At 34.5% G+C, this 20,301-nt stretch overlaps 1 protein-coding gene across 5 annotated transcripts in view; it reads left to right on the plus strand.

Annotated features, from left to right (window-relative positions):
• CUNH2orf76 (chromosome unknown C2orf76 homolog) overlaps positions 1–20,301 on the plus strand; it is a 59,269-nt gene that overhangs the window by 29,314 nt on the left and 9,654 nt on the right. For 4 of the 5 annotated variants that reach the window (XM_039872679.1, XM_039872678.1, XM_039872681.1 and 1 more), the window contains exons 3-5: positions 162–306; positions 12,354–12,404; positions 17,426–17,463. In XM_039872679.1, coding sequence (XP_039728613.1) covers positions 162–306; positions 12,354–12,404; positions 17,426–17,463 — 234 coding nt within the window. The remainder of the gene's footprint in view (positions 1–161; positions 307–12,353; positions 12,405–17,425; positions 17,464–20,301) is intronic. The other variant, XM_039872682.1, reaches the window with a different exon arrangement.

Genomic DNA, 20,301 nt, shown 5'->3' on the forward strand with positions numbered 1-20,301 from the left:
CCTTGGGTCCCTTATGGGGGCTCTGGAATCTGTCCTTGGTTTGGGAATTCTGTCAGACAGTGTGAAAGAGATGGGCTGGGCACCAGAGTTGATGGTGGAAATGCAGGCTTGAAGACAATTGTGAGTTGTTATTTAGACCGTTCTTGTGTCCCTTGCTACAGGAATATCTTTACATGGCTTCTGAAGAAGTGACCATCACAGTTCGCCTCATTCGTTCATTTGAGCATCGCAACTTCAAACCTGTGGTGTATCACAGAGTTAATTTGGACCAAACTGTAAAGGAATTTGTAGTATTTCTAAAGCAAGGTATGAGATGTCTTAGTCTTTTTGTTTTATGAGTATTTTGAAAGAATAGTTGACTGTTACACTGATAGTAATCTTTTAAAAGAAGATACTATGAAAAATACTAATCCTGGTTATAAGCCAGGTGCTTGGCTGGCTCCTGTTCTGGGTCTTGGCACTAGCAGGGTATCTCCCTAGAGCTCATTAAGCAAAGTGTGCCCTCATGAAGGGTTATTACCACCATGTTTGGCTCCTCTCTGTCTGTCTTTTTAAATTAAAAAAATTTAAGGTCTAGGTTTGCTTGTAACAGGCTTATGCATTTGGAAGATGATTAATAACGGAGTGTAATGTAGATAATTGTGTTACCTGGCTGAGCACAAAGGAGACCTCATGGGGAGTGTGACAGGAAGGTGGCCTCTGTCTATACAGCCGGGAAATTGTGAGAGCTGTTGATCACTGTGGTCACAGAAATGACAACCAGACTAACTGATGCTGGTTTATCGTTGTAAGCTTAAAAATAGTAGGTGATAAGTTAATCTTCAGTTTGTCCTGATAGGTTTCTAGCCTCTGTTTTTAATTGTTTTTTGTTTTCGTTTTTAATTGTTGAAGTGTTACAACCACCAAAATTTGATAAAACATCTAGAATAAGCTTATATTATTTTAACTGAAATGGCATTTCTTTATACATGGTATAATGTATAGATCTCAGTGTACTGTTCCATGAGTTTTGACAATCGTATCACGTTATGTCCAATTTAATTTTTTTATTTTGACGTAATTTCAGACACAGAAATATTGCAAAAGAGGACAAAGAATTCCTGGATGCTCTTCACACAAGTTCCCAAATGTCAACATTTTGTCACATTTGTCCCCCCTCCCTTTTTCTCTTCCCCCTTTTGTCTCTTACTACCCCTTCCCATTTATTCTTTCTGAACCACTTAGAATATGTTGCTGACATGGTTCCTCTTTACTTCTAAATATATCAGTGTGTATTTCCTAAAAACAAGGAATTCCCTTACATAACCACAGCACAATCATTAAAATCAGGAACTTGACATTGAAACTATGTTATTATCTAATTTTATTGAGATTTTAATTGTCCCAATAAGATCTTTTTATAACAAAAGAAAATCCAAGGTCATGTTACATTCAATACCTTTCATCTGAAATTAACTTCTTTAATCTGCAGTCCTTTACTGTATTTCATCACATTGGCAATTCTTAATAGTACAGCCAGTTATTCTGTAGAATGCCCCTCAGTTGAGTCTTTCTGAAGTGCTTTCACATTTAGATTTAAGTTTTGCCTTTTGGCAGAGAATCATAGAAGTGATGCCGACTTCTCAGTGTGTCACACCAGGAGGCTCTGCTGTGCACTAGCCCTGTTACTGGCAATGGAAACTTTAGATGATTGGTTAAGGTGGCATATGCCAGGATTCTCCTCTGGAAATTTTAATCGTAATTGAAAAGTAACTCATAGGAGTATATTCTGAGATTATGTATGTGAATATCCTGTTACTTAACCAAAATTTCATCTACTAGTTTAGCATTATTTGATGATTCTTGCTAGAATCAATTATGATGATGATTGGCCAATGGTGATTTTTCTTATACCGTCATTCCTTTTACATATTTTAGTTTTTCTACAATAAGGAAGAGCTTTCTACCCCACCCCACCGCACCCCATTTATTTAATCATTTGTTTATATCACTGTGAACTCATGGATTCTTACTTTATTGAAAGGATTATAATTCTTTACTACCATTACTAATTTTGATGCTATAATTATCCTTGTTTTGACCTGAGGTGGCCTCTTAAATCTGGCTCCATGTCCTTTTAACATGACCCATCATTCTTTGAGTAATTCCTTATTTTTGTTAACTTATATTAGTATGCTGCATTTGTTGCAATTGAAACAATATTGATGCATTATTAACAAAAGTCCGTAATTTATTCGCTTTCCTTAGTTTTTACCTAATTGTCTTTTTTTTTTCTGTTTCAAGATTACTTCTAGGATACCCTATTACGTTTTGTTATGTCTCCCTAGACTCCTTTGGGTTGTGATAATTTCTCAGATTTTCTCTGTTTGATGACTGACAGTTTTGAAGAGTACATCATATCAAGGGTACATACTTTCTACATGGTTTATGATTGTTGGTATTGACCTTGATCATTTAGCCAAAATAGTGTTAAATTTCTCCACTATAAAGTTCTTTTATTGGTCTCTCTTTTCATATTGTACTCTTTTTTTTTTTTAGATTCTACATATAAGTGAAATCATATAGTATTCGTCTTTGTCTTTCTGACTTATTTCACTTAGCATTATGCCCTCAAAGTCCATGTTGTCATAAATGGAAATATTTCATTCCTTTTTATGGCTAGGTAATATTCTATTGTATATGCATACTATATATACCTTCTTTATCCATTCATCCATTAATGGATACTTATATTGCTTCCATTTCTTGGCTATTGTAAATAATGCCGCAATGAGCATAGAGGTACGTATATCTTTTTGAATTAGTGTTATTGTATTCTTTGGATAAATACCTAGAAGTAGAATAGCTGGGTCATATGGTAGTTTTATGTTTTTAATTTTTTTGAAGAATCTCCATACTGTTTTCCATCGTAGCTGTACCAATTTACCATCCTACCAAAAAGTATAAGGGTTCCCTTTTCTCCGTATCCTCTCCAACCCTTGTTATTTCTTATCTTTTTAAAATAGCCATTCTAACAGGTATGAAGTCATATCTCATTGTGGTTTTGATTTGCATTCCCCTAATAATTAGTGATGTTGAACATCTTTTAATGTGCCTGTTGGCCATATATATGTCTTCTTTGGAAAATGTCTATTTAGATCCTCTGTTTACTTTTTAATTGGGTTGTTTGTTTTCTTTTGTTGTCATTGAGTTATATTAGTTCTTTATATATTTTGAATATTAACTCTTTAATGATTTGCAAATGTCTTTTTGTTTTGATGTTGGTTTCCATTGCAATGCAGAAGATTTTTAGTTTAATGTAGTCCTATTTGTTCAGTTTTGCTTTGTTTCTTTTGCTTTTAGAATTAGATCCACAAGCACATTGCTAAGACCAATGTCAGGGAGTTTACTACCTATGTTTTCTTGGAGGGATTTTATGATTTCAGGTCTTACATTCATGTCTTTAATCCATTTTGAGTTAATTTTTGTGTATGATGTAGGACATTGGTCTAGTTTCATCCTTTAGAAGAGGCTGTCCAGTTTCCCCAATACCATTTATTGAAGAGAATGGTGTTTTTTTTTTCCATTGTATGTTCTTGGCTCCTTTGTCGTATGGTAATTGCTCATACATGTATGGGTTTATTTCTGGACTCTCAGTACTGTTACATTGGTCTGTGTTTCTTTCTTTGTTTTAATACCCTATTGCTTTGATTATTATAACTTTGTAGTGTAGTTTGAAATCAGGGAGTGTGATACCTCCAACTTTGTTGTTCTTTTCAGGACTGCTTTGGCTATGTGGGATCTTTTGTGTTTCTATGCAAATTCTAGAATTATATGTTCTAGTTCTATGAAATATGCCATTGGAATTTTGATAGGGATTACATTGGATCTATAGATTGCTTTGGGTAGTATGGCTATTTTAACAATATTCTTCCAATCCATGAGCACAGAATATCTTTCCATTTACTTGTGTCTGTAATTTTTTTCATAAGTACCTTATAGTTTTAAGTAGACAGAGCTTTTACCTCCTTTGTTAAACATATTCCTAGGTATTTTATTCTTTTTGATATAATTGTAAATGGGATTATTTTCTTAACTTCTTTTTCCAGTTCGTTCTGAGTTTATAGAAATGCCACAGATTTATGTATTCTGAAACTTTGCTGAATTTGTTTATTAGTTCTAACAGTTTTTTGATGAATCTTTAGAGTTTTCTATATATAGTATCATGTTATCTGTAAACAATGAGTTTTACTTCTTTCTTACTGATTCACATGCTTTTTATTTCTTTTAATTGCCTAATTATTGTGGCCAGGACTTCCAATACTATGTTGAAAAACGTGGTCAGAGTGGGTATCCTTGTCTTGTTCCTGATCTTAGAAAAAAATTTTTAGCTTTTCACTGTTGAGTATGATGTTAGCTGAGGGTTTGTCATATATGGTCATTATTATGTTGAGATATGTTTCCTTTGTGCTCACTGTGTTAAAAGTTTTTGTCATAAAGCAATGTTAAATTTTATCAAATGCTTTTTCTGCTTCTATTGAGATGACTATATGATTTTTATCCTTCATTTTATTAATGCGTACTACATTGATTTGTAGATATTGAACCATCCTTGCATTCTCAGAATAAATCCCATTTGATTGTGATTGTATGATCCTTTTAATATAATGGTGAATTCATTTTGGCAATGTTTTGTTGAGGACTTTTGCATCCGTGTCCATCAAGAATATTGGCCTGTAATATTTGTTTGTCTATTTAATTTATTTATGATGATGTCCTCGTTTGATTTTGCTATCAGGCTGATGCTGGCCTGGTTAAATGTGTTTGAGAGCGTTTTTTCTGTGGAGGAGAGACTATTCCATGACACAAATGCTGTCTTTCCTGTGAGCTGGACCCAGGCCAGAATTGAGGTTGCTTTCTATAACCCTCCCTTAGAGACTGATCATAATTATTCATCCTGACATAAATTAGCACCCCTCCCTTGCCTCCTACTATGTGCTGGTTCCTGGGACAGGTTGTTGTCCTGACCTAGTTAAACATATAATTTCTCATACCTGATAGTATTCACGTATTGTACCCATAACTATTTCCCCCACCCCTCCTTTACCGTAATTAATTCTTTTGCACCTAGCAAGTGGTATGGGGATCTATTTCATGTTGCAGGTGCCCAAGACATATCTCATATGTAAATTTCCCTATTAATTACCTGACCAGAGTGGCCAGCTTATTTCTTCAGTCTTTCTTTGCCCTCTGCTTTCAGAGGTGGATTTTGTTTCAAGGCCTTTCCCTGGATCTGTATACTAACACCTTCCTCTTCAATTTTTTTGGAAGAGTTGGAGATAGATAGGTGTTAATTCTCCTTTGAATGGAAGAATTCACCAGTGAAGCTGTCTGGTCCTGGACTTTCGTTTGTTGGGAGGTTTTGATTACTGATTCAATCTCCTGACGAGTAACCTGTCTATTCAGATTTTCTCTTTCTTCATGATTCAGTCCTAGAAGATTGTATATTTTTAGGAATTTATCCATTTCTTCTAGTTGTCCAATTTGTTGGCATATAATTATTCATAGTATTCTCTTATGATCCTTTGCATTTCTGTGCTATCAGTTGTAACTTCTTTTTCATTTCTGATTTTATTTGAGTCCTCTCCCTTTTTTTCTTAGTTAGTCTAGGCAAAAATTTGTCAATTTTGTTTGTTTTGCAGAACTAGCTCTTAGTTTCATTGATCTTTTCTGTAGTCTTTTAGTCTCTATTTCTACTCTGATCTTTATTAGTTCTTTCCTTGTACTACCTTTGAGCTTTGTTCTTTTTTAGTTCCTTCAAATGTAAAAGTAGTTTGTGTGAAATTATTTTAGTTTCTTGAGGTAGGCCCATACTGCTGTGAATTTCTCTCTCATATTGTATTTCATAGATTTTGATATGTCATATTTCTTTTTTCATTTATCCTTAGGTATTTTTTATTTCCATCTTGATTTCTTTGATGATCCATTGGTTGTTCAGTAGCATATTGTTTAATCTTTTTTTTCTGGTTTTTAAAGTATTCTTCTTGTAACTGATTTCTAGTTTCATACCATAGTGATTGGAAAAGATGCTTGATTTGATTTTAGTCTTCTTGAATTTATTGAGACTTGTTTTATGGTCTGACATTTTTCTATGCTAGAGAATGTGTCATGTGCTTTTGAGAGGAATGTGTGTTCTGATGCTTTTGGATGGAATGCTCTGTATATATATCAAGTCCATTTGTCCTAAAGTTTAAGGCAGATGTTTTCTTATTGATTTTCTGTTCGGATGACTTATCCATTGCTCCAAATGGGGTGTTAAAAATCCCCTACTATAATTGTACTCCTTTCAGTTTTTCCCTTTAGGTTTATTAATATTTGCTTTATATATTTATGTGCTCCTATGTTGGATATATAGATATTTACAAATGTTATATCCTCTTGTTGCATGGCCTTTTTTCATTATATAATGCCCTTTTTTGTCCATTTGATATTGTCCCAGAGGTCCCTTAAGATATCCTCACTTTCTAAAATTAATTTTTGTTTTTTTGCTATTTTATCTGGATGTGCCATTATTTTGTTTTCCACCTCACTGATTTGTACTTCTACTTCATCCAGTCTTCTGTTGAGCCACTCTAGTGTGTTTTTTTAGTGCAATTATAACTTCTGTTTGGTATTTTTAAAATATTTTTTTATCTCTTTGTTGAAGTCTTCACTGTGTTCATTCATTCTTCTCCCAAGTTTGGTGAGCATCTTTATGACCATTATTTTGAACTTATTAGCAGGTAGGTTGCTTATCTTACTTTCTTAAAGGTCTTTTTTCTGGGAATTTGTTTTGTTCTTTGGTATGGAACATATTTCTTTGTCTCTTCATTTTGCTCGACTCTCTCTGTTTGTCTATATATATTAGGTGAATCAGCTACTTCTTCTAGTCCTGAGGGAATAGTCTTGTAGGAGACGATCCATGGGGCCCAGAATCATCATCTTTTCTAGACACCAGAATCAGGTCTTTAAGGGGTGTCTGTAGTGTGGGCTGTGTGCATTCATTCTCTATGTTGGGGCTATGGCTCTGGTGTAGATAGGCTGGGTATAGTGTGCTCACATAGCCAATTGTGGCAGGGCTGCTTTGTGGGGTGGGAGGAGTTTGGGACACTTTCCTGTTTCAGTTGCATTGTGACTACTCTGTAGTTAAGGGAGGGCACAGGGTGCTCAACCTGGCTTGGTTACAGCATGGCTTCTGCAAGAAGTGAGCAGGGCTCAGGTGCTCACCTGGCCTGGTTTTGGTATGGCTGTTGTGCAGAGTGCGGTTGGGGTTCTGATGTGAGGCACACCTTTTCATTCCTCAAGGGAGAATTCCATCTTTTTTTTGCATTGCTCCTGGTTGTGGGACACCATGCCTGGGGTGGGGTCCCTGGTGAGACTGTGTCTCTATCTCTCCTACCTGTCTTGATATGCCTCTTTTATCTTTTGTTCTGGAAATATTGTTTGCCTGGCTTTCAGGTACTTTTAAGAGGAAAATTATTATATATATAGCTGTGAATTTGTTGTATCCAGAGGATGAGGTGAGTTCAGCGTCTTCCTATGCTTCTAATTTGAACTGAAACCTGTAATTTACTATTTGGAAGGAAGTCACTGTTCACAGTTAAGGAGCAGGAAGCTATGAGTGGAATATTTACATAATTTATTTAGAATTGTGCATGGGAGATTTTATTTATTTTGTTGCTCAAATTGTTCTAGCTTTGGCTATTGGAAACTCTTTCAAGTGGCTTCTGTGCCCCTTTGATTTGTATGTGTCTATCTGTCTGTCTGTCTTTTGAGTACTTTTTGTACTACAAGATACTCCAGGCTCATTTTCTATATTTCCTTTCCAGTCCTAGAATCAGCCATTTCTCCATGGAGCCTTGGTTCCTTTTATTGGAGAATGGTATTAGAAACCAAGATCTGGGTGCCAGGTGTGTTCATTACTACTGGAATGTCATTTCCTTTAGGCTCTCTCTGCTGACAGAGCAAAGAAATATATCAGACTGTGTATCTAGACATTCCTATAAATATTTTCATGTTACTACCTGTATCTATATGTTAAACATAAGTTCTTACTGATGTTTCCAACTCTAGTCCATCACCACTTAGATCATTCTGGTTTCCTCCCTTTGCCTATCTGCGTATTCCCATTCAAACTGAGAAACCTGGCCACCATCATCATCCATCTATTTATTTAATTGTTCAGTTCCATATACATGTATAGCTGTATTAGAGTTTTCTGTTCCTCATGGACATAAACTTGATATTACCTAGAGTACGGTGCTTTTGTGCAGTTCCATTTGTCTTAATTTTACAAAATCTATTCCTTGCCAAAGTTATTTAGGTCAACACCTTTTCTTCCACTCACTCCAGTAAGGTTATTTCATACATTTATAGTACAGCTAGATTCTTTTATCACTATGTGCATTCTTTCCTGGGATCCCCTTACCTACTAAATGTTTTTTGTTTTTTACTTTATATACATTAAGGTCTTTATGCTGTAAAGTTCTGTGTGTTTTGACAAATGACTGTCATATAGCCATGATTACAGTGTCATATAGAATAATTTCACTGCCCTAAGAATCCATTGTGCTTCACCTACTCATTCTTCCCCCAGCAAGCTCCTGGCAACCACTGATCTTTTTAACATCTCTCTAGTTTTCCTTTTCCAGAATAGCATGTAATTGGAATCATACAATGTGTAGCCTTCTCAGACTGGCTTCTTTCATTTAGGAACATGCATTTAAGGTTCCTCTGTTTCTTTCCATTACAAGTCATGTCGTATTAGTCTTTTTTATTCTGGAGTAGTTCTCCATTTTCTTTTATATTTCATTATATTGACTTTTTAAGAAATACCTAGGTTGGAGTTTTATAGAATTTCCCACAATCTGGATTTGTCTGATTGTTCTCTCATGATTAAAGTCAGGTTAAACATTTTTGGCAGGATTATCATGTAGGTTATAGGTCTACAAACTACAACCTGCGTGCTGATGTGACCTGCTCTCAGTCATTACAAATAACGTTTACCGGAACACCCATATGTTTAACGTTCTGTGTACTGCTTTTATGCTTCACTGCCAGTGTTACGTAGTTGTGGCAGAGACTCTATCGCTCACAAAATCTAAATTATTTATTAGCTGGCCTTTATAGAAATAATTTGCAGACCCCTGATGTAGATGGTTTCTCCTCATTGCATCACATCAGGAAGTACTAGATGCCATTTTCTCCCATTATTGATTATACGAAATGAAATCATTTGGTTAAGGAGCTATCCACCAGATTTCTCTGTTGTAAAAATGCCTTTCTAATTTATAAGTAGTGTATAGAGTGATAAACATGGAGACTATTTCCATATCTTGTTTCCAGTGGTTTTAGCATCTATTGATGAACCATACCTGAATCATTGGTATTGCAAAATTGAGATTTCTCTTACTCTATCATTCCTTCTACATTTATTATCTGGAATTCTTTTGTAAAAAAGCACTCCCCTGATGCCCATCTTTTTTAGAAAAGAATATTTTGCAGTTGCAAAGTCACACAACATTATCACCTTATCACAAAGGGACTGTTCCTTCAACAGTGTTGACGTGATGCTCTCTTGTTTTTACTACAAAATATACTATAGATTCTTTAGTTTAAATACTTAACTCTACAATTTTTTTTTAATCCTCCCCCCTACTTCCACCCCTGACCTATGGATGTTGTCGTCTCCCCTTAAGAACTGGATCTCTGAAGGCGGGGCATCTCCTCCCATGTGCTTGTGGTGCACACCCGGGACCTGGTGCACCTGGGGCCTGGGGCACCCGGGGCCAGGCACACCAGGGGTATGGACCGTGGCTCCACTGGGGCTCGAACTCAGGACCTTCTGCATGTAAAGCGCACATGCTAACCAAGTAACACAGGACAGTGGCCCCAAGACAGGGGAGACAAACAGATGACCCCTATGATTGTGGCAGAGTACTGGAATGGAGAGAGCTGTACAAAGAGTGAGCTCTGGAATATGCAGAGCATCTGGAACAATTTGGAGAGCACGAGTCATCATTTGAATATGAATAACACAAGTGTGTAAGGAAACTATCAGAAGCCAGGTAGGGAACCTCCTACAGGTAGTAGAAGGCAAAATGCTCAGAGCTCAGAGCTCATAAAGGGGTGGGAATAGTTTTTGTTCACACCATCCAGAGTGGAAAACTTTGTAATTCACAGGTTATTGGGCAGAGTATCTAGAAGGGAATTTCTGTAATAGTAGGGCAAAATGAACACGACGAAATTCTGCTCTGCTCTCATCTAACAAAGCTCAAAAGCTAAAGGATCTGTTTCCAAGTAATTTAACTGTTCCAGAATAAAGCTTAGGGTTTTTATAGGAATACAAAAGTATACAGCACTCAACGAAATAAAATTCACAATGTCCCATTTCAAATCAGAACTTACTAGTCATGCAAAGAAGCAAGAAAATATTAATTGTAATTAGAAGAGAAATCAATCAGAGCCAATCCAAAAATGCTGCAGATGACATAATTAGTAAACAAGGACAATTAAAACAGTTTTTATAACTATATTGCAAGTGGTCAAGAAGGTAGAGGAAAGATTGAGCATGTTAAAGACGGAAGATGTAAAAAAAAAAATAAAACAAAACTCTGAACCAGAGATGAAAAATGCAATGTCTGAGATGGACATACACTGGATAGGAGTAACATGTAGGTCATATGGGGCAGAAGAAAAGATGAGTAAATTTGAAAACATAACAACAAAACTATCTGAAATAAAGCACAGAGAGAAAAAAGATTGGAATAAAAATAAATAGAGCAGTAGGGAGGTATGGGGAAACTTCCGGTAGCCAAGTATACATATAATTTGAGGCCATGATAAAGGAGCTGGGACAGGAGGACAGAAGACCTGTTTGAAAAAATAATGGTTAAAAATTTGACAAATGTGGTAAAAACTATCAACCCACATATCCAAGCAGTTCAGCAAATCCTAGCAAGAGAAACATGAAGAAAGCTACACTAAGACATATCATAATCAAATTGCTTACAACTAGTAATAGAAAAAAATCTTCAAAACAGCAGAGGAAAAAGGATCATTACATAAAGAGGAACAAAGATGAAAATGACAGTAGATTTCTCATCAGAATCAATGCATGACAGAAGATAGTGGAGCAATATCTTTAAAGTACTGAGAAAAAAAGTCAACCTAGGATCTATTCCCATCTTTCAGAAATAAAACATAATGACTTTTCAGACATGCAAAAGCAAAAAGAGGCCATTGCCAGGAGACCTGAACTATAAGAAATGCTAAAGCACCTTCTTCCAACAGAAGGAAAATGATACCAGGTGGAAATTGGGATGTACAAAAATAAAAAGTACGAAAAATGGTAAACATGGGCGACTACAAAGATATATTCTTATTTTTCTTCATATTTACTGGAAAGGTGGCTTACTAAAAATAATGTTCTGCCTTATGCCTTCTTTACTCTTGGCATATCTTGAAGATCTTATCATATTAGTAGAAAGCTTCTTCCCCCCTTTTTTTGGTTGTTTTACAGTTGAAAAATGTTTTATTGCTTAGGCATATTATAATTTAACAAGAACCCCCATTGAGGGACATCTGGATTTTCCTAAGCATTTGCTCTTTTAAACAATGCTACAGTTAGTATATTTGTAAGTATATAATTTCACATACACACAGACATACACACAAGTGTGCAAAGTATATACGAAGAATTCTCCAAGTAGAATGGCTAGATCAAAGGATATATGCATATGTTATTTTGATATGTAATACCAAATTGCTCTCTGTAGGGATTGTAGCATCAGATGTTACTAATTAAAACTAATACTATTTGAAACACTGTTTTATAAACAATATTTACTCTGTTTTTGTTTTCTTTGCTGAGTTAGTTATATTGTTGGTTATCTGAATTTCGGTAAAAGTAATAAGATTATTCTAGGTCATTGGTTTCCACTACTGGCCCTAAGGTTTCCACTGGTTTCCACAAAGACTCTCAAGGGGTTCTCAGATTTTTATGATAAACGAACATCAACTATATAAAAATTAATGTTTCACACGTGTCCTATATATTTCAAATGTACATACATAAGATTGTATTTAATAAAATGCTGATTCATTTAATAGTGTTACTGAATTCTTAGTTCAGCTATTAACAACTCATCATCTTATCAATGATTCCATTGTTTTAGATGACCTTGGATTTTGCTGGCATGTTAGCTTCATTTGGTGTCCTATCAGTTTTTTCAAAGTAGCTTTCTCTGGAGGTGTAGGAGAACAGAACCAAAAGACTATGCATATACTATAAAGTGTATGAATATTTTATAATAAAAATAATCTTTTTCTTATAGATGTTCCTTTAAGGACCAGCCTGCCACCACCATTCAGAAATTATAAATATGGTAACCAATTTTTCTTATTCTTTTAAAATATATTAATGTAACTTCACATTAGTTTTATGTTGATATGAATTTAAATTTAGTTTTTAAAAATGAATTTACTGTCTGTAAATAAAAACCAATATGGAATTTTATTTAGAAATATAGGCATTCTTGGATGTGGTTCCATAGTATAGCAGTTAGCACGTCTGCTTTACATGCAGAAGGTCCTGGGTTCGTGCTCCAGTGGAGCCACAGTCCATGGTCTACGGCCATGCCACCCTGAACAAGCCCGATGTCTGATCTTGGAAGCTAATCAGGGTCGTGCCTGGTTAGTACTTGTATGGGAGACCATCTAGGAAGACCAGATGCTGTAGGCATAAATAATAATAATAAAGAAAGAAAGAAGGAAAAATATAAACATTCTAGTAGTGTGTTGTTAAAGTAGATTGTAGTAGTTTGTGAAAGTGGCCTGTTTGTGAGGAATAGCATGTTTGGCAAACTGTATCTAAAATGAATTTCTTTGCTAGGTAATCAGAAAAGGAGAAATGATGGAAGGAGTTAAAAGAAAAGATTTAGCATTTTTAAATGCCAATAACTTGAGAATATTATGTAGTAATTTTTTATATTAACAGTTGTTGATTTTAAAATGTAGTAATAAGACAAGAAGCTGGGTTTCACTATTCATGATAAAGATGGTACAGTTATTAACCTTCAGCATAGTGACACTCACCAAACTTTGAATTTGAGACTTCTCTTGAGAATGATGATGCACCTAATAAATATTTCTGTTAATTGGTTCAGGCATTTTCAAGTATAAATATTTTATTACCTTAAATCATTTTTTGGAGTTGCTTTTAATTCTGTTCTCATTTGGTAGAGCAACTTATGACCTAAAATTCTTTGAAATCACGATCTTCACCGTGTGTATGCATTTTAATATACAGAGACTAATTGTGAGGTTATAAGGGGTAGTCAAGCAGAAATTGAAGGCACTGAGTGGAAAGTACTTTGATTTAGTGGACTTAAAGAATTTACATACTAAATATTGAATAAGAGAAAAGAATAAAAAGCACAATTAAGTAAATATGAAACTTCTCAATTCTGGCTTTCATGCCTTGAAATATAACCTCAAACTTGAATCAATCTACAGATGCCATTTCAAATCCAAGAAGTTTGGTTTCCCTTTTTGCACTGTCTGTGTGTATATTCAAACTGTGTTCCATGTAAGTTATTTTGAAAGATAATTTTAGGTAATGAAAGCATCAGAATATCTGACAGCTAATCATCATGGTAGATAATGTACTTTTTATGTTATTTCACCTTATTAACACCCTTTCGTCCTAGTATTTCTACAGTATTCAGAGGAACTGGCAGAAAAAAAAATGAATACATTTATCTGTGAAAAAACTGGAGAGGCACTAGGGTTTTTTGTCTTTAAGTATGTAGTATGGATTTATTGTTGATGCCGCTTAAAAAAGCAGGGTATGGACACAGCAGTTAAGGGCTTTTTCTAGGTTACCCAGATGATGCAGGACAGGGCACATTTCCCCAAGTGGAGGCTGAGACCAAACTGCACCAAGAGAAGAGGGTCCTTTGGTGGAGAGTGTAGAAAGAATTCAACACAAACGCCAAAGTTAGAGCCAAAAGGAAAGTTTATTAGAAAGGAATAACACTCTACAGAGTGTGGTCTCTCGGAGGAGAAGAGTGAGAGGGACAGTGACAATAGAGAGAGACAGAGTAAAGGCACAGAGAGGAACACTCATGAGAGGGACCCTAAGTGTTCTAGGGAATTCAGTTTATATATTATTCTTTAGTTCTTGGGAGTTATAGTTTAAAAGACATTGTTAACCCATTTCCTTTGATATGGACATACAGTGAGGAAGGAAAGTGTATATAGTGTGAAAAGGTAAGAATATGTAGAGTGAGAGGCCTGCTGATAGTTTCCAGCCTTTAATCCATAGGTTCCCCATAGTTTTAGCCACAGAGAATGACTCTGTTGGTTCCTGTTTCCCCTTCACAAGTGTGGGGAATGGGTTGTTAGTAATCCCAGCAGAAATCTTCCTCTCTTCTGAAAATATAGTCCTGGCCTGGCTGCAGGGCTGATCAGCATATCGCAGTCTCTGAATATAGCTCGAGTAACATTTTAATTCTCTTGCCTCCTCCCTGAATTATAGAGATCCCAGGGCATCATCATCTCCACTCTCCTGACCCAGTGTGTGGTGGTACTTCTTTTTTTTCTTTTCATTTAGTAATCTTATTTTTTTGTTTTTTTAATGTTTATATATTTTTTCAATTATAGTTGATATACAATATTATATTAGTTTCAGGTATACAACGCAGTGATTAGACATTTATATAACTTCTGAGGTGATCACCCCAATAAATCTAGTACCCATCTGACACCATACATAGTTATTAATACTATTGAGTATAGTCCCCACACTATATTCTACATCCCCATGACTATTTTGTAACTACCAATTTGTACCTCTTAATCCCCTCCCCCTTTACCCATTTCCCACCCCAATCTTGCAACTATCAAAATGCTCTCTGTATCTATGAGCTTGTTTCTGTTGTTTGTTTATCCTGGTCTCTAGATTCCACATATGGCATTTGTCTTTCTCTGTCTGACTTACTCCACTCAGCTCAATACCCTCTAGGTTCATCTGTGTTGTTGCAGATGGCAAGATTTCATTCTTTTCAAAGGCTGAGTAATATTCCATTGTATATATACACCACCTCTTCTTTATCCATTCATCCATCACTAGGGTTTTGATAGACTTTAAGTGACTCAGGCCTGAGTTTGGCTCTTTAACAATATGCTGCTTTGTTTTTAAAAAAAGGCCCAAGTGTTACTTTCTCACCTGTCTTTGTCCTCCAGTACTGCTACATGCACTGTGGGAATAGAACACTTTGGCTGTTAGGGAACGGAATGGGCACAGAGTCAAATTTCAGTTTTGTCAGTGGCCGTCTGCTGTGTCCTTGGATGAAGGGCTGGCTCTCTCAGCCAGGCCACTTAGAGTCTGAGATTTCTCAGTCCTTCATTCATTTATAATGTATTCCTCCTATTTAATTGGCATCTATATCTATTATTGATTTACCTTGACTAGGCTGTGTTCCTGCAGCACGGGGATGTTGTCTTAGTTTTAAATCCTTATTGCCTGGGCATTGTGCATGTGTGTAATAAATGTTGGTTGTTGTGCAGTGAGGGGCTGCTAATCCTATTTGTTTCATAAGGCTGTGTAAAATTAAACTATGCACCTGCAAATACATTAAATACTCCACAAATAAAAGATATTACTTTTGTTTTTGTGAGGTTACCTTCCTCAAGGAATTTGCATTAAGGAAACAATACCCACAGGTGTTGTTTCTGTTTATAATGGAGGTTTTTACAGAAGTAAAAACAAATGAAAGATTATTTAACAAAGAAAGGAACATTAATACAACACCTTTTGCTAGCTTGTCATTTATCCTTTCTTACTCCCTTCCCAAGTCTTACCAATTTCTGTTGGAGAGAAAAATCTGGTGAAAATTTCTCTTGAAAGCATTTAATTTTTACTAAAAAATATGGCCTTCTTATTGTGGGGTTGCAGAACTTGTTAGAACAAAGATATTTCTAATTTAAAGGCTCATTAGCAAAATATATAGAACATGATAAATATTTGGTAATGTCAAACTCCAGTGTTGCAGGTTGACTGTAACAAACTTTAAGCAAGGTCCCTTTATTTAAAAATAAGAACAACAAACAAACAAAATTACTGCTGGCTTCTCTAACTTGTCTCTAATAATAAACCGATAACTATCTGTAATGAAAAAAAAGTGTGTAGTCAGGAATTCAGAATAATAGATAATCCAAAAGCTACATTTCTTTATTTTCTTGTGTATATTTTAAGCTTATTTTTAGCAGTTGTGGCATATTTACATTTCTAATGTGCATATTTCACTTAGATTTCTTTTTATTTTTTAACAATACATATAGTCCTAGGAGTAGGCTGAACTTGCATTAAGAATTGCAATAGATAATTGAAAATTGACTATTTAAAATAATGAGTAATTCAGAGTGCTAGTTCTTAACTGGATAGATACTCTGTTCTTCTGTATTATTAGAACATAGTTAAATCAAGGTCTTTTTTTTAATAGATCATTTCATTTCATTTCCCTGTTGGAATTCTTCATTGAATCAAACAACGTGATTGATAAAAATAAATTTTTAGATGTGTGTAATCGTAATATATTAATTAAATGGTTAAATAAAACTGAGTGAAGAATGAGAAAGTTTCTGAATTTAAACCTGTGGAATGCTATGTCTATTATATAATTAAGAATTGATTGCTAGAAGAGTTAGAATTTTACCCAATGTGGAGAAATTACTTATTGGAATAGCACAGTTTAGCTTGATTTCAAGATAAACAGATTAAGGATTGAAGGAGGGTTCGAATAAAAGTAGGTTAGACAGTGTGAGACTGTATAATATTTGAAACCAGGAAGCAAATATTGATATTCTTTGTGCATTAGCAGCCTTGTTCAAATTACCAGTGATTTTTGATAGTGTTTAAATTCTGAGAGTGGTAACAACTTGTCAGTGTGATCATTTGACCTCCTGTCACTGTATTTATTAAGAGAGATTAGTAGATATTTTGGAAATGTTTTTGGTAGTGTCTGTCTTAATTTAAGACAATTTAAAAAAATATGATTTGCTAATCCTAGCATTTAGGGACTCCAAAAAACAGGATAATGTGGTTCACTTGTTTTTTATTCTAAGGGAAATGTGCTCAGTCTACTTCAGCTTATGGCATGCACACAGTTGTTGTGTCAAAAACCAAGGCTTTAAAATATCTTTATACAGTGATATGCAAAATATATAAGGATATAAAAAAGTAATTTTTCTTTTACTGTATACTAGATTTTTAAGAGAACCTGGTCATAAGGTAGGGACTTAAGTTTTTCAATTTCATAGCCACCTCCCCCGCCCATTTCAATTTATAATTTGAAATGAAGTTTTAGAATAATCTTTGTAAAGACAACATATTTTTTTCTTTCAGATAAATTAAAGATTATTCATCAAGCACATAAATCAAAGGTACGTTTCATATTTGTAGTATCTGGCGTGTAGCAGATAATCAGTGTTGGTTGACTTAGTGAAAAAATGAATGAAGACGTGCTTCTAAAATGTTTTCCATAATAATAAATAGCATTTTTTATTATGTTAGTACCCTATCTACAGCTTTACTTTTTCATTAAAGAAAAAATATCCCTGTTAGTAGTAGATCTTTTAAAAAGTGTCGATTAAAAAAAACCATACATGTTATATATCAAGCAAATGTTTAACATAAAATAAGCATAAAACTTGGTAAATTCATGTTACATATAAAGGAAGCCACTTATTATTGTGGCATTCCAGTCTCTTTAATTTTCTTAATTCTGTACCAGAAGAAAGGAGCCAAAACCAGATAAAAATAATCTGCTTTTCCTGACTTGACTCTTTCTGTGTGTAAGAGAAAGTGCAGGACTTTGGCTTTCAGGAACAAACCTAATTCCACAAAAGCATGGTCTGCAATCCTGACGTTGTCTTACTTGCCCAAAGAGAACTGTGTATTGTGTGTTTACATTTTTATTTTCTCTTTTTTGGAGTAATGTTTTTTTATGAAGCCACAATCAAAGGTTCACTTCTTATACAGATAGACTAGAGTGATCTTTTTTCTTGAATCTCCATGACTTTTTATTGACTCCTCATTATAGCAGTAATCTTACTCTATTATACAAACTACTCAAAGACAAGGGAGCTTATCTTATTCTTCATATCTCCAATACCTACCACAATGCTTCATTCGTAGGAGTGTTTTCATGATAATTTTTGAATGAACTATTTATTTATGAATTCACTTAATTTCATTCTCTTCTCTAGTCATAGATGCCCTTTATAAATTCAGTCAGCTTTCAAATAAATGTATACCAGAGATTACAAAAGGAATGGCATAGCCTGTTGACTATGAATTAGTAACTTAAAAAATTTTTTTCTTGTAGCTTAAAACAACACACATTTATTCTCATATAGTTTTGGAGGCCAGAAGTCCCAAATCAGTTGTACTGGGCTAAAATCAAGGTGTTGGCAGGGCTGGTTCTTTCCAGTAACTTTATTTTTTTATAGCAAAGTTCGTGTATATAAATTTAATAGTTCTCGTGTGTGTCTGGGGCTGTGGTGTGGAATCTGCACTTCATATGGATGCTGGAACGTCTCTCCCCTGTGTCTGGCCACAAACTCCATCCATTTTCTCTTCTCTGGGCCAGGAGTGTTTACAAACTTGTCCCTAAAATGTGGAGAATAGGAAGCTTGGTTTTATTGTAGAGGGGAATATATATATATGTATATATATAATGTAAATATAAAATAAAATTTAAAAATGTGATCTTTGAAAAGGTAGAGTGTGTCATATCATTCTCCATTTGGTGTTGCATTTTTTCTTTGTTGGGCTTGTTCATATGCTTATGTTTCCTAAAACGAGTAATTAGGAAATTGTTCCTATATCCTAATGAAGACGTAGTTTATAATATTCAAATAATCAACATTATGCCATTTAAAAAAATCAGAAAATTTTTCTTCTTCAGTTGGAAATATATTAGAATTGTTTCTTATATTTAAAATACATGATCCCTTCTGGCATGTTAGAATTGTATAATTTGGGCTTATTTTTCTAGGTGAACAATGTATTTAAAGAGAAATTCCCAAAACAAATTAAGTTACTTAGAATGTGCCTGGAATCTGGCTTTATAAACTTTCATTTAAACCATAACAATTCTAGTTAAGTACAGACCTGAGGATGATTCTTCAAGTTTCCCCTTCAACTTATATAAAGAAAAAGATAAATATTTTTTACAGAAACAGTTTTAAAACTTCAGAAAAACTTCTCCTGCTTGTCCTCACTTGTACTTTATCCAACTCCTGGACCTTTTATCATTACCCATCTTCTATTCCCCATCTGCAGGGCCTGTAAGCTTTTCACCCCAGTGAAAAAGTTTTTCACCCCAGCTATAATCTTAGTCTCTTTCCTCAGCCAAATAACTCCTGTATCTTAAGTTGTTCACAGAAGTTATTTTCCCCAATTTTCTAGATTTAGAGACTTTCTTCATTACAATTAGCAGATGTCTACAGAAATTTCTTACCATCACCACAATAAAAAGACTGTCTAGATACCTTAAAGAAACTAAAGAAGGTGATTATATGGACTAATATGCAAAAAATAAATAGCGAAGAATAGTCAGGAAAAGGAGAGAAATGAGAGTGACTAGCCCTAGCATATATTAGATATATTATGAAACTATAGTAATTAAAACAGTATGGTACTGTCACACGAACATGCTATGTTCAATAGCATAGAATTTAAAGTCAAATTATAAACCTCAAAATAGACCTAAATATATATTGGAACTTAGTTTATAGTAAATGTGGTATTTCATATTTAGTAATGGCATTTAACATTTACTACCCATATAGTAAATATGGAGAAAATATGAAGGATTTAATAACTGTTATTGGGACAACTGGGTAGACATCTCGAATCCATCTCCTTTTCTTTATGCCAAAACAAATATCCTTTGGATTAATGACTTAAATGTGAAAATGAAACCCATACATTGGGACAGAGATGAAATAGATTGAACATGAGTGGATAATTTGTTCAAGCCAGGTGATGGATACATGGAGGGTTCATTGTACTACTCTGTGTACATTGTATGTTTGAAATTCTTCATAATTAAAAGTTTAAAAAGTGAAATTAATAAAAATCCTTGAAGACAACATGGAATTTTACTAGTAATCTTAAAGTGAAGATTTTTCTAAATGTTAAGAAAATTCAGAAACCATAAAATTTGATACAATTTATATCATTAAGCAATTTATTTAAGAAACATTCAGCACCTT

The sequence above is a fragment of the Pteropus medius genome, unplaced genomic scaffold (genome assembly GCF_902729225.1).
Source record: "Pteropus medius unplaced genomic scaffold, Ma_sr-lr_union100, whole genome shotgun sequence".
In the NCBI taxonomy this organism is placed as follows: Eukaryota; Metazoa; Chordata; class Mammalia; order Chiroptera; family Pteropodidae; genus Pteropus; species Pteropus medius.